The 22,859-nt window shown below is 33.2% G+C and overlaps 2 protein-coding genes across 2 annotated transcripts; both read left to right on the forward strand.

Annotated features, from left to right (window-relative positions):
• The first annotated feature begins 55 nt into the window (after positions 1-55).
• On the forward strand, positions 56-2,011 carry LOC115875272. The gene has a single exon (XM_030890692.1). It carries the CDS (start codon positions 56-58, stop codon positions 2,009-2,011), a length of 1,956 nt encoding a protein of 651 aa, XP_030746552.1.
• A 19,346-nt stretch (positions 2,012-21,357) lies between these two features.
• Positions 21,358-22,322, forward strand: LOC115875273 (piggyBac transposable element-derived protein 3-like; the record flags this gene model as incomplete). Its single annotated transcript, XM_030890693.1, has 2 exons — positions 21,358-21,442; positions 21,508-22,322. Coding segments are annotated over exons 1-2 (900 nt in total), but the record flags the coding sequence as incomplete, so codon positions are not given.
• Positions 22,323-22,859: the final 537 nt, after the last annotated feature.

A 22,859-nucleotide genomic window follows, 5' to 3' on the forward strand; every position in this document is an offset into this window, starting at 1 on the left:
GCTTGCTTTTCTGTGCCGCTGCCGAGACCAAAACGTAATACCAGGATTTCTCAAAATGAAGAGGGTATTCTCATCTACTCAGGCAAATCGCCTTTACACCAGGATGGAGAAAAATTTTCTTCGTGAGAGGATTCATACATCTAGACGAGACTTAGCAAAGGTAGACAGGGAATTGATCGACCTATTTTATATCCTTACCGCCAACATGCAACCTGTAGACTGGGACAAGATTGACGGAATAACATACCAAAATATGCAAAATGAATTGGAAAGAACATCAGCTCGCCAGAAGATCAAATATGAAAAACTGCAACCAAAAACCAAGCCGGAATATAGGATATCTCTTGAACCTGCTCGAACCGTGGTGAATCTCACAGATAAGACCCTTACGACATCAGAAGTAACATTATTAGCGAAGGGAGGAAACTTTGCCATAACACCGAAAGTGGTTCCAGTGGAAGACATTATTGCCGGAACAGAAGCTGCCATACGTAACCTTCCTAACAGTATCGCAGACGAAATCCGATTTGAAACGGTCAACATATTGAGAACTGCTAAGGCTCCAAAAAGTAATCTGTCTAGGGAAGAACATCAGGCTCTAAAATCGCTGAATGCTGACAAGGACATTCTGGTCTTACCGGCAGACAAGGGGAATGCTACGGTAGTAATGAAGTCTGAGGATTATAGGTCCAAAATCGAGGATCTACTGGAGCCCCAGACTTATAAGTTACTGAAGAAGGATCCTACTGCCTTAATTGTCAGAAACACCAACAGACTCATCAAGGCCTCCTCACTCCCGGAACATCTGAAATCAAAATTAATTAACTCGGAAGCTCAACCACCACGCCTTTATGGACTACCAAAAATTCATAAAGCTAGTGTCCCACTTAGACCGATAGTGAGTGCTCCAGGATCGCCTACTTACAACTTAGCTAAATACTTGACTACGATCCTACAACCGAAAGTCGGCAACACAAACTCTTATGTGAAGGACTCAACGCATTTCGTCCAAAAGCTAAAAGATATAAAACTGGAACCATCTGACATCATGGTAAGCTTCGATGTGGTATCTCTATTCACGAGAGTACCCCTAGGCGAGTCAATGGATCTAATCAAGGAATCATTCCCACCTGACATCGCGGAGCTCTTCCGAGTGTGTCTGACTGGTAGCTATTTCTTATGGAACGGCAATTACTACGAACAAACAGAAGGTGTCGCAATGGGTAGCCCAATCAGCCCAATAATTGCTAATTTCTTTATGGAGAGATTTGAAGAAAAAGCGCTAGAGTCATCCGTTCTGAAGCCCGCTGTATGGTTTCGTTATGTGGACGATACATTTGTGGTTTGGAAACATGGACGTGACAGCCTAGATGACTTCCTTCATCACCTTAATTCGCAGAGCCCGAGCATAAAATTTACCATGGAAACCGAAGTAAACAACCAACTGGCCTTCCTCGATGTGCTTGTCAAGAGAAATGGCGACCTTTTGGATCACACCGTGTATCGAAAACCCACTCATACAGACCGGTACTTACACAAACTATCAAATCACCATCCAAGCCAAAAACAGGGGATTATCGGAACATTAGCAAATAGGGCAAGACGTATCTGTGCTAATGAACACATCCAAGAGGAACTAAGTCATTTAAATAAAGCCTTTCTTGCCAATGGCTATAATGACAGAGAAATAAAGGCGGCGCTGGCACCTAGGCAGAGGAGACCTGACGCCAATGAACAGGAAAACATCATTAATAAGGCCTTCCTTCCATATGTTTCCCAGGTCACCGATAGGATTGGTAAAGTTCTCAAGAAGCATAACATCAAAACCATATACAAACCTACCCGAAAAATAAGGGACTGCTTAAGACCAGCAAAAGACAAAAGAGAACCATTATCCTCTGAAGCGATCTACCGTATACCTTGTTCCTGCGGTAGCGTATATATTGGAATTACCAAACGCTCAGTAGAAACGAGACTTACGGAACACAAGAGAAACTGCAGATTAGGGTAAACAGAGAAGTCAGCCGTAGCAGAACATGCTCTAAGAGATGGTGACCACAAAATCCAATTCAAAGACACCCAAAGTCATTGCCACAACATCTGGATATCATCCTCGTCTGGTCAGAGAAGCTGTTGAAATTCACAAACATCCAAATAATTTCAACAGGAAGGAAGAAACGTTCTACCTTAACAGAATTTGGCATCCAGCTATATCTAGGACCAAAGTAGCAGCACAGAGAAGTAGACCAGTTCCGGAAGAACTACCACCCGAACAAGCCACGCCCCCTCCGCCGACGGACAAATACGCGCTACGCCGACGCGGAGGCATCAGTCTAGTGTGAGCAATCGGAGCAAACACACCTCTGAAGATGCTAGCCACTCGTGCTAGCGAAACGTTAGGAAGCAATTCTAACCGACGACGGCCTAATAACCCGAAAAACCAAAATTCTTCAAACGATGGCCGCGAAAGCCTAAACTACTACATTATTGTGATAAAATTTAAATCACTGTTGAAAATAGTTTTTTTTTATTTATTGTATTTTAATCCAATCGAATGGTGTTTTTTACACACTGCGATCATTTTCTCGAATGGCGACTTTCATCTACATATGGATAAGTTTTTAATTCATGATATTTTCAAAGATGACTTTTTTGGTATGTCTTATATCAATAATACATCTTTTTTTGAAATAATGAGTATGAATAAATAAGTACGAAAAAAATAGTAGTCGCTATAAGGGCTGTTTTATACATAAAATATTTCGATGCTACGTTGTCCGACCAACTTATTTTCGTAATTATTTAGTTCTATATAGCAGTCATTCACTTGTAATGTTCTTTTATAATATTTTTATCCCTTCTTCTTCTCCTAGCTTTAAAATAAAATAATTTACATGTGTAACATTTAATTTGATTTTTTTTATTTCTACATATTTTTTTCTACCTGGAAGAGTTGGCAAGAAAAAATATAATTTAGTATTAGTAGGAAACAGCCTGTACAGGGTGGTTCGAATTCGATGCTCATCATTGGGATTTCGGAAACCGTAAGAGATACAGGATCGGTTAAATAAAGGCAAAGTTGCGCAATTTGATGCTCAATAAAATGCCGTATTGCATTTTTATTTTTTATTTTTTTTGCATAAAATATTCTGGTGATGGAATTTTCTGTACGAAACGTCGGCAAATATCAAAGTGACTATATATGGTGTTTTAAGAGTGATGAAAGGATTTAATTAAATTGAAAAAAAAATCAGGTCCGTATTTAAAAAAATTAAGTTGATGGTTGCAAGAAGCCGAAACGTCAGAGTCAATATTTAATCACACAGAGTTATAGAGCAGAAAAAGTGGATATGAAAATGTGTTTTTCATTTTAAGTTATCTTAACAAATAAAGCCAGGAAACAATAGAAAACAAAATTGAAAATTCTGTTTTTCTTTCGAATATATTCGGAAGTATTCGGAATTTTTCAAAATGCAATACGGCATTTTATTGAGCATCAAATTGCGCAACTTTGCCTCCATTTAACCGATCCTGTATCTCTTACGGTTTCCGAAATCCCAATGATGAGCGTCGAATTCGAGCCACCCTGTACAACTGACTAAAAAGTGTTAATTTCTTCTCTTTTCCTTGAATTTTCTCATAAACTTTTGCTCCCCCATATTATTTTTTGCATTGGTTTAGTTTTTGCTATTTATTTACATTTTTTACCATTTTATTATTTAGTACCAGGGAACCTTTCATATGTATATTTAAAACAGAAAGAAATTAAAACTAAACCGTCTAAAATCGATGACATGCATCAATATTGTCCTAGAGTTTAGGAATAATAGAACAAAAATGCTGGAACATCCATCATTATTGGTTCACGTCTAACGCCGACAACGGGCACATAATGATTCGTTTTTTCCTCAGACATTGGCGGATAATCGGCAACTTCATGCCTGTCAATCGCCGATTAGGCAGCTGTACCTTTAACGATGTGTTTATCTAGCGGCTTAAACGTAACCACCGTTGCCAGTTCATATTTTTCTAATATCATTTAAAAAAAGTCATACCCACAATTCTCCGTTTTCAGAGTAATCTGTCTGTGTGTTAATACATAATTTTAATTTTTGGGGATGAGTTTATCAAATATACTATTTCAAAATTTCAAACCAACTGAGTATTTTAGTTATTAGTGGTATAAAGAATAAGAATAATAACACAAGTCAATTGCGCTGAATTGCGATCAACTGTTTAATTTTTGTATATTTATTTATTTATGAAGAATTAGCTGACTCGGTACCGATGATTGACCCAATGATATGGAATGATTGCGACCAATCGATTTGACAGTTGATGTCGTTTGGTTTCAATATTTTTGTTTAAATTTCTATTTAAGTATTTCCTATGTATTAAAATATCGTTCCAGATTTGAATATGCTATTTTCCCACCATTTTCCGTTGAATTTCTATTCTATAATATCTAGTACCTATATTATTGACTTGCAGTGGACATATTCTTCTTCTTCTAATATATCTTCACTAACGGATTCTTAGCTTAGCCGTCCAACTTATCTTAAGGGTTCTGCGATACAATCACATCTAGAAAGCCTCTAATGGCAGTTGCTCTTAAGGTCTAACCTTTCACACTATAAAGGAGCACCGATCACACGTAGCAGCTAACGAATCTTCACCTAAGCTTTACGTCAAAATCAGAACATATATAAGTACTCTTCAAAACCTCGAGAATGCCTGTTGGGCCTGTTCTTTTGGTCTTTTGTTAAATGTTATGGCAATGTTTTAAAACATGTCAGGATTTCTGGATATTATCAAAAATCTTATTTCTACGGTGTTGATGCTTAAACCTATTATTTTTGCTCTGTTCTCCTACCTTGTTGACCAGTGGATATATAATGAGCTGTCAACTTCGGAAGATGGCGGAATTAAAAATCTAATACCTAATTTTTTTAAATTTTTTTCCGTAAATGTTCCTATTTTAATACATATGCTTCTATTCGGTGCGAAGACCAATCCATCAAATCAAAGATCATTTAAAAAAATACAGGAACATATTTTTTTTAATCAGAAATAATTGAAGGGTAGAGGGGAAAAACGGGCTAAGTCAATTTTTAGCGAAATTGAGGCATTGATGTCATCTGATAGAAAATATGTTAAATTTTGTTCTAAAGATAGCTTCCATGGCAAGAACGCCATAAGTCAGAAGATATTAAACAAGAAAAATATCCCGTACAGGGGAATAACGTGACAAGTCCGTGCGGTACCGAGCAAAAACGAACTAAGTCGTGTTTTTATGCGCCTATTCGATAGCGTTCTGGTGGCCATTTTAATAGTTTTGTCAATTTGCAGAGTTTGAAAAAGTTTTGTGGAAAGGAAGCTCAGGAGTATTTTACCTCACTGGTGCATAACTAATTGAGAAAATTGGTGACTTCTCTCCTATAAAACAAATTTCAAAGTAAAAAAAAATTACTTTTTTTCACAAATCAAAACATTAATTTTTTTCATTTTAGATGATCGGATCAATGTCAGAATAACGAAGTTTATTTTCTTGTTTTTGTTCTGTTTCTCTATATTATTTATGTAGGCATAAATCTGGTTATTGAATGAAATAAAATACTTCAAAATACAAAAGTGTTATAAATTCAGGGAAAAAACGAGAAAAAAAGTCATCACCGAGGTCATGACCATTTACCAATAATTTTTTAATTTTTCTATCAATTTTATTTCTAAAAGCGAAAACTTTATGACTCAAAGATCCGAGATAGTAAGGGAACATATGGGTAAAATAAGAATTTTTTAAATTGAAATATTGTATTTTTTGCAGCGTTTTGAACTTTAAAATTGCTTTATCTCAAAATCATAAAATTTGACTTAGTCCGTTTTTCCCCCGTACCCTTCAATTAGTCTTTTCGCAAAACTGACCGTTTCAAATTCCGATATAAACCAATTACGTAATTTCTCAGATACGCTGATGACTAATTACTGGTCATTTTATGGATACACTGGGTATCGACAAACGTCATCAATATGACGTCTAATACAGAATATTTTTGAGCACGGTTTAAAAATTATGTGATTTTTACTTTAGTCTAAAGATTTTTATACTAAAGACAGAGTATTTCTTCCACCGTACATAAAACTCAGTTTTATGTACGGTGATTTCTTCTTCACCTCTCTTTTGCTGGGCAATATATCTAATTTCATCAAATTCCTCATAAGTTAGATACTTTAGTCTATTAATACTTTGTTAGTGATATATAATATGTCCCCGGATCGTTTTACAAGAGGAATTTTTTTTTATTATTAACATTTTGAGAAAAATGCATTTTTTATAAAAAAAAGTTTGCTTGTTCTAAAATGGTTAATTCCGTTATAATATAGACTTTTCCAAATTTCCATACCGTTTCAAAGAAAAATAAGAAAATTGTGAAAATATATTTGAACATTTGAAGTGCCATGAATCAAAACGCGTTTCTATATAATAATAAAATTTTATGGTTTACATTTATAGACGGTTATTATTAATTTTGATTAACGTCATATTTTTTGCCGTTTTAACATGTTATAGAAGCATAATATTTATTTAGTTCAGTGCTACAAAAATGTGATTATAAATTTAATTTATACCAAAATATAAGACGTTAATCAAAATTAATAATACTCATCTATCTAAGAATAAAAACGAAATGAATGGAAACGTATAGAAATTTGGAAAAGTACAAACGAAATTAATCATTTTAGAACAAGCAATTTTTTTATGAAGAATGCATTTTTCTCAATAAGTTAATAATAAAAAAGTGTTTCCTCTTGTAAATACTACCCGGGAAAATACTGTAGGTATCTATAGTTTGTGATATTATAACCTATAAAAATGTCTATACCCATGTGGCGGATTCATCTCTCCAAAATAGTCCTATATGGGTATGTCGCCACTGCAAGAAAATCTTCAAAATAAAATAGTTAGTCGCAAGCCATAAAAATACAATACCAAAGAAGAAAGAAAAAACTATTTAAAATATTTAAATGCAACTATTCGAGAACTCTTCAGTTTTTTTAAACAGATACGTCTACTAAAACCGTTGACGTTCTGTTAAAATAACATTATATCAAGTTAAACTTCAAAATTAACACAATAATACTACCTGATAACAATTACTTAATAAGGTAAAACCAAAAAGCTTCAAACTTTCTGTATGATTATTTTTAGTTTTTATGTATGTTATGTTTATTTATGTTATGTTCTTTAAAATCAAACAAGCGATTGCCATACTAACATCTACAGATGCATCATCAATACCTATGATTAATACATTTATTTTTATTAGATTCTATTAAAAAAACCTCTTTTATTTTACGTTTAGAGGCTATAGCTTCTTTTATTATAATTTTGACATTGTTAAAATCTATTCTGTGCCCTGTGTCCCATGAATACTGACAAATCTTAGATTTGCGAAAATCGCCCTTTCTTAAATAATAATCTTTATGTTCTTTAATTCGAACATTTAACATAACCCATATTTTTAACATCTCTAATAGATGCTTATATTTTTTTTATATAAATCTTAGACTCAATAGTAACACTTAACACATCCTTATTCTTTTTATAGATATCTACTTATTAATTCTAATATGTGGAAATAACATTATGGAAATAATTAAGAATATGCCCATATTAAAACGTATCCTTTTCCGCAGAACTACATTTAACAGCACCGATATTAACCATAAAAAATATATTTGTGTCGTTTCAATGCCAATTCAACGACGGAAGCAACAATATAACCTAACGTTACACTTCTCTGCTAGATAACTGTCGGGGAAAATCGCTTCCTTTCGCAATCTTGGGAAAATTAAAGCGGCGTCGAAACGGATATCGCTAGCCAATTATCGGCTTATCATCTCCTCGGTCGAACGAAAAAAAACGCGAAGAAAACGTGGAAAAAACCGAACGCGACGACCAGTGGTCATCTCGGGAAAACTCGACAGGCCAACAGGACGACGATCCGTTTCGAAAAACTACCAGCCACCGGCTGAAAACCTAACGGAAACCGTTCTTAATTAAGTGATGGACAGTGGCAGCTAGTGTGGGTAGGTCGATGGGTTGAGATAAATAAGATAAATACATTTCTTATCATCAGAAACATCAGAACAAGGAGAATAAAGAAAATGTATCATCAGGGACATCAGAAAGGACTAAGCGAATAGTTAAACAATATAATTAGAAATATCTTCGAATCTAGAACGCTTTCAAGAAGTCTTCAAAGAAATCGGTGACTTGGCAAAATTTGTCAATTTTCATAACTACAGTAGGTCCCCGAATTGTCTTTACAGGAGGAAAAACTTTTTTATTGTTGAAATTTTGAGAAAAATGCATTTTTCATAAAAAAAAATTCTGCTTGTGCTAAAAGGGTTAATCATGTTTATATTTTTCCAAACTCTATACCGTTTCAGAGAGAATTAAAAAAAAAACATGAAAATGTAGTTTAATATTTTCCTAAAGTTCTAAAAATCAAAAGACGTTTCTATGGTAATATAATTTCTTTTACTCAACGAACGTCAAGGGTGATAATTAGTTATCGGAAAATGTGATACTTTAACAACTAACTTTTTATTAACTAGTTGTCTTTTAAATATGTTTATGTATGTTTATTTTCTCTCTTTTGTAAATTTTAAGTTTAAGTGTGTTCAACTCTCTATATGTAATTGCAATTATTAATATTGTGTTTATTGGGAGTATAAATAAATAAATTAGACTCTTGAACGTCCCAGATAGATGCAACACTCACGCATGAAAAGGTATGCAAGACTCTTGCGGTCTTGCATTTTCTTCAGGTTTTTTTATTTACATCTTATTTTTCATAGATAATAATTAAAAAAAATATATTTATATACCTTATATTTATTAAATAGTAAAGTGATTCTCCGAAATGATTGCCAGCAAATTGGCGATTATTGGTTGCCGTCAACAATAAGCCATATCCGTTTAAAAGCTTTTTTTGCCGAAATATACCGATTATTGACGCATTAGTTAGACGCTCATGTTTTTTCAACCATTTTAATAAATAAATATGATACAAAAACTTACATATTTATTCAAAATTGTAGTTTTAATTTGTTGCAAATTAATAGTGTTTTCGCCGCTTTAAAAAATAAAAGAAGCAACGGTGACTTAAAATAAGTAAGACTAAGACCAAAACTTGACCTGTCTAAGACTGGACCAAGATTCCTTATTAGACTGCAAGAGCAAATCCAAGACATTCTTGGTCTTGGTCTTGGTCTTTTATTTGGCCCATAATTAATCAACCACACTCAACGATTTTTAAGAAGACTTCTCCATAAAGCCCGTTAAATTTGACGAGCCGCCACTGGTGATGGGTTGTTTATTAAAGATACGTCGCAACGTAATTATTTCTAACAACCGTTCTGGCATTTTATTAAACCGATTTTTACTTTTCCGATTTATCGAAAAGCCACCAGGTACCGTTATGTGATACACGCACATTCGTTAAATAGAATATCGAGAGACGAACTGGAACTTCTTAATTATGTCTGGATCGTGAACATTAACCAGTTTTTCAGAAATCTATAAAGTCGTAAACGTATGATAGTTTACGAGGTTGACGATAGTTTTATTGAAATCCGTAATAAGCCACCCTGAAGTTGGAATGATTTACGATATCATCGGTTAGATTAATTGCTAGAGATAATTTAGAATATTCTATCAATTATAATTAACACAATTTTGTTTAAGTTTTAGTTAGAAATTAATACACTTAATTTTTTTGCTAAAACCGTGTTTTATTTCTGTAGAGAAAATATATAATAAGGATAAAGCGAATATTAACAGGAATAAAAGCTTTTTAATAGTATAATATTTCTAATAGAAAGTGTTTAATTGAAGTTTGACTTTATATAATGTCATTTTAATAGAACGCCAATGACTTATAATAGACGTATGTGCTAAAAATTTAACGTATTTTTGAATACTATTTAGATATTTTAAATATTTTTTTTTCATCGTTCTTTTTACATCTAACTACGGAAGGATATACCTCTTGAAACGTTAAGCATTTTTTAGCAGTTATCCATATTTATTATACTAATACCTAAACCTCATTGAAAAGCTGGTTTCCATTTTTATTCAATAAAGTGGTGTCAAAAAATGACTTTCTTATTTTGATTTTCTTCCATTGTAAATTAGCTTCTCATCCAGTGGGAAAAACACAGAATTTCTTCAAAAAATGAACCCACTAGAGTGGTATAGACATTATTTTACAGCGCAAGAACGTTTCTCTGAAAAATATTACACATGTTTCATATTCTTGAGATTTTTCCATTTGAAATAGATATTTATGTTTGAAGATGAACAATGAAAACGCATACCAGATAAAAAGAGCTGGAAGAATTCCAAAGGATTCGAAGTATCCTCGGAAGCTTTCTTTGCATTGAAGTCTCTTTTATAATACTTTACCGTATTACAAATATTTTGGCGAAGTCTCTAAATTTGATCCCCAAAGAGTAATCCCATATTTTGAAAATGCCTCAAAATTTTCATAGTATAGTATTTTCATTGAATTTGGACTCACAATATTTTGTATTATTTCATGGGTAAGTATATTGGTGGCACCTGAAAAGCATGTAAGGCTAAAATTTGTATTTGTCGTTGTTTGACTAATATAATTTAAGAAAATGGTAAAAACTAATGGCACAATGAGACTGTCTTGAAGTATACCAATATTTATTCTTTTTATAATGGATTTACTAACTTTTTCGTTTTTTCTTATAATTGCTTGTTGTTTTCTATTTGTTAAGTATGAGTTAGACCATTTAAGTGCTGGACCTTTTCCCAATCCCCTGGATGATAATTCCTCTCCGACATAGCTTTATGTACTCCTCTCCATTTTCTCTATTTCATCTATTATCGTTTGCTGGACATGCATACTTTTCGTTGTCCTTTAGTTCGGTACTCTTTCTATTCTGTATATCCTAGCAGATCTTCACCAGAAGTCCATCTCGAGTGCTAATAGTTGTTGTTCGATTCTATTAGTGATCTACCATGTTTCACATCCATACAAAACTATGCTTTTAAAGATAGAATTACAAATAGTACGTTTTTTCTCATATGAGATGTATTTGGACCATAATACTGAGTTTAGGTATCCGATGACTTTTTTACCTTTCGGTATTTTTTCCTCGATCTCGCTCTTTATTGCCCAGTGTAATCTATCTGAGTTCCAAGGTAGGTGTATTTACTGCATGTCATCCATCTCTATATTTCTATCCAGATGTAGAGTTTCTGTTGCTTGGACTATACAATAGGTACATAAATATTTAGTATTCTACGTATATTTACCGACAACCCCCACTTTTCATACTCATGCAGAAGTCTTGTTGTCATAAATTGTAGGTCTCCTTATCTGCAAAGTGAAGGTTGTATAGAATTGTTTATTCGTTAGTGGTATAAGTGGTATTCTCATTCCTCTGTACGATCTTCTCCATTTTTCTAGGGCTTCATTCAAATAGATCTTAAATAACATCGGGGGGATAACATCTTGTTGTATCTTCTTTTTCAAATATAGCAATTGCATAATCTAAAAGTATTTTTATTAATTGGATAGGTATTACGTTGAATGTGGTGGACAACGATTTAGTATCGAAACTAGAAGAATTTCGAGCAAATGTGCGATTCTCTGTTATAGGCAATTATAGGCCAATGGCAGAGAACTATATGGAGGGTTCAGTCATTGAAGAATCAATCTATAATCTACGTAATTGACTTAACTTTTATGACATGGAATCTTTCATGGAATAAACAAAACCGTGTATCTTCAGTGAGGATATTCTTATCAATTGGCAACGTTGCATATTCACTGGAATCCGACAACACCGCTCCCTAAATGAATGAAAGGTGGTTGCTTGATAAATCCATTACGGATCGAACGGCCCGGTAATCTGATGTGGCGAATCAGATTAAGATTGATCCCGAGCCTGATTGAAAAGCGACGGACGTGGCTGTTGCTGCACGGACCAAGTCGGTCGTAATTAAATCGGTTGCTGTCGTTTTGTTTGCCACACTGTTTCAGAGCTGTACCGCGGTACTTAATTTTTCGGACGTCGTACGTTTAAGTGGAGTACCGTGAGGTAAATATTATATGCACCTGACAAGAATTGGCACTCGTTTTTTCCAGTAATATTTTGGTAGTTCAATCAGTGGTTTAAGAAACCCTGTAAATTAAAAAGGTACCGTATGATCAAAAAAACGGCGTCAAAGAGAGCTGGTCAAAGACAGCGTCAAAGACAAACAAAAAATCAATAGTTAAATTGATAAATAAGTTTGATGATAGTCTCTTAATTCCGAAATGTAGGATTGGAAAATTTACTGTGTACTTTTGAAGAAGATATGTGCATGACGGAAATGACGTTTCATCTTCATTTGAACTTTAGGAGAATAAAAAATCCTCTCAAAAATCCCCGTTTTTTCAGCTTTTTTATAATCAGCTCCTAGAAAAAAAAACTTGGGAATTTTGTTTAAGTGCAGACATAAAGTATGTACTAAGATGTATTTCAGGAACATATTTTAACTGTTATACCGGGTGCGTCTCAAACGTGGCTCACCCCTATAACTTTTTAAGTTTTTTGAGATAAAAAATCGAGATTTGGAATATTATATGACATAAATTAGGATTGATTGACATATTCAGCGTTTTCTGTCACTTCCTGTTTCACCGGAAATTACTACAACTTTTGATTTTCAAGTGGTGCCCTCGGTGTTTTGTTGCTTTATTCGATAGAAAATGACATTCTGAATAGAATGACATATTATATTTCAGCTTTTGACATTTTCGAATACGGTTTATTTGAAATTGCAACATGCGATTCATAACGACAATTTGACTCGAAATACCAAGTGTGTGGTACCAAATTATTCGTAAAAAATGCTTTTTCCAAATATACTAATGAGCCACCCCCGTTCCATTTGAAAAAATTGAGATATTATGATTAAAAATACGATTTGGGCACTTTCTAACCGGCCAGGACCAGACACGAATAATATTAAACGATTAAATCTATTTTCCAAGGCTTTTTGATTAAAAATTAGTGTTTTTAACACAGCCCTGGCACTCTAGATTGAAATTTAAAATTCAATTTTGTTTTAAGTAAAAATGTCAAAGGTTGACATATGATATGTCATTCTATTTGGAATGTCATTTTCTATCGAATAAAGTAAAAAATACTGAGGGTGCCATTTAAAAATCAAAAGTTGTAGTCATTTCCGGTGAAACAGGAAGTGACAAAAAACAATTGAATACGTCAATCAATCTTAATTTATGTCATATACTAACATACTGTGACGACTTTTTCTGTCATCATTCAAACAGAAAGAAAAAGGTATCCGTTGCTCAGGGTTAGAGGAGAGCTGGGTTCGTAGGTAAGGCTTGTGACCTGTGGTGACTTAATAATGTTGTTAAATAATAAAATAAAAGTAATAATGTATAGGCTGCAAAGATTCTAAAATTGATGTTAATCAATCAGTTTAAACCCAGTTTCAATTATCCCAATGAAATCGTTAAGTTACTTTAAGTAAACTCAAATTTAGTTAAAGTTCTCTCCAGTATACTATACTACGTAATATATAAACAGGTGAAATTTATGTAAGTACCAATACGATGATGTTTCGAAACAAGTCGTGTACAATAACCTTCACAAATGAATCCGTGTTAGCGATTCTCACATAAAAGATCATACTGAAGTAAAACGTACCGTTAAGGACAAAGCATGACTTATAATGTTAACTAAAAGGTCAATTTTGACTATAATATACGGAATAAATGACAACAATTTACAGAGATATTCAAAATATTGTCTCAAAATAAAAAAATTTAGGGAATATCTTGTGTGTTGAACTTAGAACTTATCTGTATTTTTTTTTTAATTTTGTGACGTAGTGAACAGGTAGGCAGGCAGTCTCCAGACTAACGGAAGTGGATGTAGACTCTTCGATAGTAGCAGGAGTCTTCGATATCAGTAGAATAAATGTAGAGTCATAAATACTGTCTCAAAAGTGGTTACTCATATGCCAATTACTTATACGTCAATTTCTTATACGCCAGTTACTCTATAAAGAAACTCTCAGAACAGTCACCGAATACCAAAAAAATAACTTACGGTCTGAAAATCAGCTGTACACATTCCAAAATATAGCCAAACTATATGCTGATCCAAATCAGTAATGCCCAATCAAACATTATCAAAATAAATAAAAAACGGGAATAACTGAAATAAAATTTAGTTAGACATGGCGATACAAAATGGTAGATACACTTACTGTGATCTTATTCCAGGAAAAGGCCAAAAAAAACACGAACTAGGCTCTGAACAGTATATTCTACAGGATTTCAAATCTCCACCTTTGGATACCCGTGCCTTTACTGTTAGGAAAAGTGTTTCAGAAAGCCCTTTTTCTCTGAGATTCGTCGGACGCTGAACCACGCGTCTTTTTCCGATCTCCTATCTCTCGGAAAAAGCCTCCTTCCTCCTTTTCCCAAAACGGAAGTCTTCGAATTGACAGGTCATATGACCAAAGGCAATTAAGTGAACTCTATCGTCTATACTGAATGAAATTTGTTTTTATGGAAAGGAACCGCTACCTGTACTGAATGAAGTTTAACATCTAGCGAATAGATGGCGCCAGCAATATTAAAATTTGGAATTTTATAAAAAGAAAAATAAAACGCTACAATACCAAATCTCGTATTTTTATCTGAAAAAAAAATAAAAAAGTTATAGGGGTGAGCCACTTTTGAGACGCACCCGGTAGAGTGACTCAAAAAAGTGTGAGTGGATCAGGATACCTTTTTTAAATGGAACACCCTGTATATTATTGCTTTTTTGGCTTCCTTACAGATCACTTTACAAAATCCTAAGATATGAGTAATTATAATTCGATAGTTTCAGACCTTCTAAAGTAAATACCTAATACATTTTTGATTTCAGGACAGTTTATACCGTATGATCGAAAAAAGCGGCGCCTACTTGGCTGGGAAATGACGACCGATGACATATCCCATATAAATTTACATATGAAATGACAGCGATCTTCGTTTCATAGCCATCGCTGACGCCGTTTTTTTTTCGATCATACGGTATTTGTAATAATTTTTTCAAGGAAGGTTGAAAAATGTATATTTTTTTATTGATTAATATCTCTGAAACTATCGAAACATATTTATTCATATCTTAGGATTATGTAAAGTGATCTGAAAGGAAGCCAAAAATACAATAATATACAGGGTTCCATTTAAAAAAGTCACCCCGATCCACTCACAAACCAGACCAACCCTATAATATGTAGAAGTTAAAATATTTTCCTGAAATACATCCTTGTACAGGGTGTCCTATTTTGGTTGAAATCATACGGTATCTCCGTTATTCGTGAAGATAGAAGGGTGCGGTTTGCACAAATCTTTGTCACATTTTTGTCAAACGGAAGATGCCGTAAACAAAATTTTCATAGCCCTCATCGTTTCTGAGCTACAGGGTCTTATCGAAAATTTTGCAATTTGTGACAGCCCCCGTATCTCCGATATTATGGATGATATCGAGAAGGTGAAAACTGATTCTTCTAGAACTTTTTACGTAGAATACAGTGGCGTCTGTTTTTCTACGAAAAAAATATTTTTGAAAATATATGAACTAAAGTTATGTTTTTTCAAATGGAACACCCTGTATATTTATAAATCATATGATCCGCTTTGCTATGAGCTTCTCAAAAATATCTATCACTCTATATTTATTTTCGCTTTTTGTTGCAATATTTAAAATATATCATATCCTTATTAGTAGGCCGTGATAAATAACAAAATCAAAATGGTATTTATTAAAATAGACATACACATATTAAAATTTTATTTGGAATTGATATATTTTACTTTTGAACTGTTATCACTGAACCTCTGAATATATTTTTCTCTTTTTTATAACAGAATTTATTATAATGGGATGGGTTTGCAAATATCTAAAAGTTTGCATTATTAAAGCATTTCTCAGGTGTTCGATATCGTATTAGTTGCCATGATATATCTCATATTTCAAAAATCCCCAAAATCAGAAATCGAGAACGGACAAATCCGGAGGCCATCATATGGCTACATTGGTTCCAATTCATTGATTTGAGAAATAATAATTTAACAAAATTCTAATATTTTTGTTGTAAGTTAAGTTGTGAGGGGAGCCCCATCTTGCTGAAAGTATATTTCACGTAAATTAGCTAAAGGAATATTTAAAAGTTCCGATAGAATAGCTACCAAAATTTACAAATAGCAGTAAAGATTTAAGTTTCCCTAATATACAAAGAATTAATTAGTGACTCTCAAAATAAAACAAGAGACAGATAGCACTATTACTTTTAAGAATTCTTTAGTTTCTTTTATTATCAATCAAGGCCTACTAATAAATATGATCTTTTAATATATTTTTTTTTCAATATTGCATTAAATAATGTAAATAAATATAGAGTGTTATATATTTTTGAGAAGCTCATGGCAAGCCAGATCATTTAGTTTATAAATACACAGGGTGTTTCATTTAAGAAAACATAACTTTAGTTTATATCTTTAAAAATATTATTTTCGTAGAATAACAGACTACGTCACTGTATTCTACGTAAAAAGTTATACTATAAACAGTTTTCACCGTCTCAACACTTTTAACAGTAACAGAGATACAGGGGGTGTCCCAAAATGCAAAATTTTCAAATAGACCCTGTAGCTCAGAAACGAAGAGGGCTTTGAAAATTTTGTTTACGGTATCTTCCGTTTGACAAAAAAGTGGCACAGGTTTGTGCAAACCGCACCCTTCTATCTTCACGAATAACGTATGATTTCAACTAAAATGGGACACCCTGTACATATTTTAGGTTTACATTTAAACAAAATTCTCGAGTTTTTTATTCTAGGAGCTACAGATGCCCGACGCACTATTACCGGACTCTGTATAGTTACCAAAATTTAAACTAGTGTTTCTAATGTCAGTAACACTCGCAGAAGTATGTAAAATATAGACGTTCCTTCACGGTACCTTACTTAACTAATATCGTACTGATGACCGTTATAAAATCAAGGGTAAAGCTCAATCGCCCGTACAATATACCGATCAGGTCACAATAAAAATTTGTCGCATTCCGGATTCGGTACCACCGCGACCGTTACAAATAAACCGGGGAGAGAAATTCTGCTCCTCAAACGCCAGACAAAAAGCTACCGTCTGACCCACCGGACGGTCTAGTTTTTCATAGAAACCTGATTAGAGAGCATTGTGACCCCGAGGGCGCAAGCGAGATGAAAAAGGGAGTCTGGAAAAAATAGCGCCGGTCATCGGTGGACCGTTTTTCGGTGAATGGACGTTCGGATGGACAATGTAAAGCGACGCGATTGTTTGCAGGGTGGATTGTTGGGATTTGATCTGGTATTAGATCTGGTTCGAAGGATAGAAATACAACCGTTACTTGGTAAATTAAACTTTACGGTAATGTAACTTTACGTAAAATTAAAGAAATCTTGAATTATTTTCAATCAGGTTACCTGGTTTCTTCTATATTTTTTCTGCATTTTAGTCTTTCTTTCGTTCTATATTCTACCTGGCGAACTTCATGCCGCCTAATATTGAAGTGAAGTGTGAATTTTTTTGTCATTATTAATGATAAGGAAGAGATTTTGACATTATTTGACCGAATAATTTGGACTAATTGAAATAATTTCATCTGACAGTTTTTTTGACAGATCTGACAGGCATTTTCTATATTTATGTTTACATTTAGATTCAAGTATTTTCTATATAGGGTGTTTTAAAAAACATGTGCCTTCTCTCGTGGGGAGATTCTTCACGTAAAAATAAGATTTATTTTTTATATCAACATAGGTCCCATTCTGCTTTGTTTCGTAGCTACAGGGTGTTAAAATCTTAATAATATTTCGATTTATTATAACTTTCTTTCAAATACTTTTAGTGATTCGAATAAAACTTTGAGGGTAAAAGTTACTATGAGTGCTACATATTTTAATGCCAAAAAAGGGTCTATTAATTCATCAGGGACGTGCATATGGGTTATCAATGGAATATTTTTCAAAAAAAAACATGTGCGCCACTGGCTTTTTTCTTTTGATATCAAAATTGTGTAGGCCGTTTAATGCTAATTAAAAGTTATCTCTTGATGTTTTGTCGAATTCGGCCTCCTTGATGAGGTAAGCGCAATTTTATTAATAACAATTAATAAAATTAATAAATTAGGTAAAATATATAATTAAATATTACTACTATTAATTATTAATACTATTAGTCCAACCTACAGCAATTTCAAATAAAAAAATAATAGTATATAAGATAATTACAAAAAAACTAATTTTAAAAAGTTTTAACATCCTGTAACTCTAAAACTATGCATTTACATACCCATGTTTATCGGAACTTTTTTTCATATTTTTTGATTTTTTTTTTGATTTAGTCTCTTCTGTTCCTGCCGTAAAGATTTACGGCTCCTCTGACCCTTGCCTCTGTGAGATAAGCATGAAATAGGTATTTCAGCGTTAATCTCAGGGTCATACCGAAAAAATCAAGTTTGGTAATCGGGAGAAAATAATACATATTATTATTGGCAACGCTGGCGCGCAGTGAATAAGTATTAATGTTGTAATCGCGGAGAAATTTTTTGAGTTTTTTGTGGTTCCTAGCTAGAATAAATTAAATACAGTGTTACAAGTAGTTGACAAAGTAAGTCTTTAGTCTTTAAATAAAGAAGTGCCATAATTAGAACGGCTAATCATCTTTAAAAAGGCAAATTTGTTAGAAAACGCCCCGCCGTGGTCAATAACTTTGGACTTTGAACCATCACATAAATCGATTAACAATAATTATTTGACCTAGTTTTGGACAAGTACAGCGGACGTCGTTGCCAATTGCAATATTTTTTATTTGAGTAACAGATATTATAATATATAATATACACCGTAAGAATGGTAGATACGCTCATATTCAAACAATTTCAAGAAATCAAATCTTTAATACAGAACAGCAAAAAAGAATTAAAAGAAGACATTAAAACGGTGAGAGAGGATTTGTCAATTCAAACGGAAGTTCTAAAGGAGAGTATTACTGTAATACAAAGTAAATTAAACGATATAGAATACAGGGTACAAGCACTAGAAAAATTAGCTAGGAAGAACAATTTGATAATATTTGGGCTACGGGACCACAGAAACCTAAAGGACTTTGAATTAGCTACTTGGGTAACCGAGCAACTAAGAAATCTGTTAGAAGTAGATATAAATATAAGCGATATAAACAATTTATACTACTTAGGAAACGACTCAACGAAACCGCTACGTATAGAACTCAATTCATATTTAAAAAAGGCATTGATTCTTCGAAGCGCCTATAAGCTGAAGGGAAAGAACATTTTTATTAACCACGATCTTTCCAAGAAAGAGAGAGTGGTGAACAAGGTACTCAAACAAAATTTAAAAGAGGCAAAGGAAAAGGGTTTAAGGGCGTACATTAAAAGGGATACTCTTGTAATTGGCAGCGAAACTTATAATTACGAACAATTGGTGGAGAGAGGAAATAAAGGTAACGAATCTGATTGCGAAGTCTTTACCGATATTCCATCTAGACCATCCCTAAGTGCTCCGGGGACACCCGTCAACGAACAACCTGTACAACCTATAGAGCGTCACAAGCAAGAAACTCACTATCCGGATCCAAAAGCTAAGCCGACCAGTACTATTGAATTTACCATTAATCCGGGACATCGACTACGCAAACTCGCAGGGGTTCGGCTGGCCTTATAACCGCATCCCTACCTTCAACTAATAAGGGAAGACCAGCAACAAGAAGTTACTCGAAGCCGGTATAGAAATGAAGATGTCGTCAAGTGTAAAGAGACATTTTTTTTTAAACAAAACGTTAGTGAATTATTTATATACATTGATGGCGCTCGTTTGTGCGCGGCTACAATTTCCTTGTAATTTTAGTCTAATTGGAGATATAAGCATATATCGCGACTTGACTCTGCACTTTTGGGACTTTTAAATAATTAAAATATACTATATGTTTAAATTTAATTTGGTGTTGGGCTAAAAATAAATAGACTATTAATATTTAAATATATAGTAAATACATGGACGTTTATAAACCGATATAGATTATTTGTTTCTTTATTAAAGGTATTTGGAGTATATTGTAAAACAAAAAAATATATATTTTATCTTTTATTCTCTTTTGAAAAATTAGGTGTTTCCGATATGGGTCAGATTGCAAGTTAAATATTTAAAAGCTTAACATATAAGATAACAATGAATTCATATATTAGGGACTTTGAAACAAGGTTGATTGAGGCAGATGTGGTGGATGACATTAATATATGTAAATTTGACATTGAATTATCATCATTTAAACTTTTTCATAATAATATTCGTAGCATAGATCACAATTTTGATGAGCTTCTTGTTCTTTTACGTGGAATAGATTTTGAATTTGATTGTATAGTACTCTACTGAAAGTTTTAAATTTGGAATATTGATTTATATAGGATACCGATACAACATTATATATAATGAAGGAAGTCTAAATAAAATGATGGAGCACTTATAAAATGTTCGTTAAATTATTCCTATAAAATACTAGATATAGGAGATAAGACCGCCGTGTAATAACTTGTTTTTTAGCGTGCTTAAGTGTTGGACAATGAAATATATTAATTTGATACATTTAGATATAGTTAAGAATTTAGTATAAGATATTGTAGTTATTGTTGTAGAAATAAAACTCCTCAGACAAGGTTCTACCTTAACCCATTTTATCCCATTGGTGCATGAATGCACCAGCAACTTATGAAAATCAAATTTCGATTAAAATATTGTTTTGGAGCCTAGATTTTTCTACCCATTCGTTGATAATAGATTTTTGTTAATAAAAATACTTATTGAGGCTTTTCTTCTCCTCGGGTAATAAAAAATACAAACGTATAAAATGTGACAAAATAAATCTGCAAAAACTATATAATGGAATTTTGAAAAATTTCCACATTTTAATAATTATTTCCATTTTTTTATTACTACTACTAATCTGTCATGATCTTCCGTTTTTATGATAAAAAGGATGATTTACCACAGTCTCTATAAAAACCTTAATTTTTCTCCAAAATATTAGTGGTGCATTCGCGCACCGCTGGTAATAAAAATAAACTAGAAGCCGAATTTTGCCGGTCTTGACAAGTTTTGACGAACGTGTGCACAGTCATAATAATCGAATAAATGCGTTATTATTAGTTTGTGTTTCGTGTTATATGCATGTAAGTTAGCTAAGATGCCTTATAAACGATTTTTGACGCAAAGACAATTAGAAGAGGAATTGGAAAGTGTTGTTTTTGAGCTGGAAAATGATAATAATGGTAAGAAATCACTTACTTACATCTATAGTTTATAATTCAATAAAAATTTTGTTTTTTATTATTAGTTGTACTGGATGCAGTTTATATACCTCCAGACACCGATGCTTTGACAGATGAAGAAGATATAGATGATGAGAATATATTGGCGGAAACGGCAAAGCCAAACGATATTGTCGGTACTTTCGAACTTCACATCCCTAGCTCTTCCAATTCTGTAGATGTCGATCAAAATGTACGAAAACAATACGATTGGGACTCTTCTGATGAAGAAACTTTAGAAACCAAAAAACGAAAAATTACTGCTTCAGTTTCCCGTAATACTGTTCTTGCACCGCAGTGGCTCAAAGGAGAAATAGAATATACACACTCTCCAATATCAACTGAACATCAAGACAAAGAAAACGTAGCTGTAGCTGTAGGTGGTAAGACACCTTTAGAAGTGTTCTTTTTATTTTTTGACGAAGAAGTGACAGACTTAGTTTTGAGATATTCACATAAATATGCTGCAGATAATAATAGACATGACTTCATAGTCTCTAAGGAAGAATTGTTAAATTTTATAGGAATAATGTATCTTTCCGGATATCACACTTTACCACAAACTTCAATGTACTGGTCCACTGAGGAAGACAAAGGTGTGGGCATAGTGAAAAATTGCATGAGTAGAAACAGGTTTTATAGTATAAAACGAAATTTGCATCTGTCTGACAATGAACAATTAGACAAAAATGATAAGTTCTCCAAAATAAGGCCTTTTGTGGACATAATCAATAGAAAAAACTTGCAATGGGGAATTTTCAATTTTCATTTATCAATTGATGAACAAATGGTGCCATATTTTGGAAGGCATTCTTGTAAAATGTTCATCAAAGGCAAGCCGGTACGTTTTGGCTTCAAGCTTTGGTGCCTATGTTCTTCTGACGGGTATTTATTTTATACAATGCCATATGCTGGGAATCAAAAAAAAATATATTCTGAGCTTGGACTAAGCGGTGACGTTGTAATGAGTTTGTTGTCTGTTATCCAAAAGCCCAGCAACCATGAAATTTTTTTCGACAATTTTTTCTCATCTTTTCGATTATTTTCTCACCTGAAAAACACTGGTTACTTTGCTACTGGAACTATCAGAGAAAATAGGACGAATAATTGCCCTCTAGAAAATAGTAAAAGTTTTTCGAAAAAAGAACGCGGCGCTTTTGATATGGCATATGATAAAGATTCGAAAGTTTCAGTTGTACGTTGGAATGATAACTCTTGCGTAACGCTTATTTAAAAACTTAACATATTATAAGATAACAATGAATTCATATATTAGAGGGACTTTGAAACAAAGGTTGATTGAGAGCCACCATGGTGGATGACATTAATATACACAGAGTGATATTTAGATTATCATCATTTAAACTTTTCATAATAG

This window comes from Sitophilus oryzae, unplaced genomic scaffold, assembly GCF_002938485.1.
Source record: "Sitophilus oryzae breed Bouriz unplaced genomic scaffold, Soryzae_2.0 scaffold_1358_pilon_pilon, whole genome shotgun sequence".
Lineage (NCBI taxonomy): Eukaryota > Metazoa > Arthropoda > Insecta > Coleoptera > Curculionidae > Sitophilus > Sitophilus oryzae.

Bases quoted from the DNA above. Each gene is read 5' to 3' on its own strand.
- LOC115875272 (XM_030890692.1), top strand. From the start codon at position 56: ATGAAGAGGGTATTCTCATCTACTCAGGCAAATCGCCTTTACACCAGG.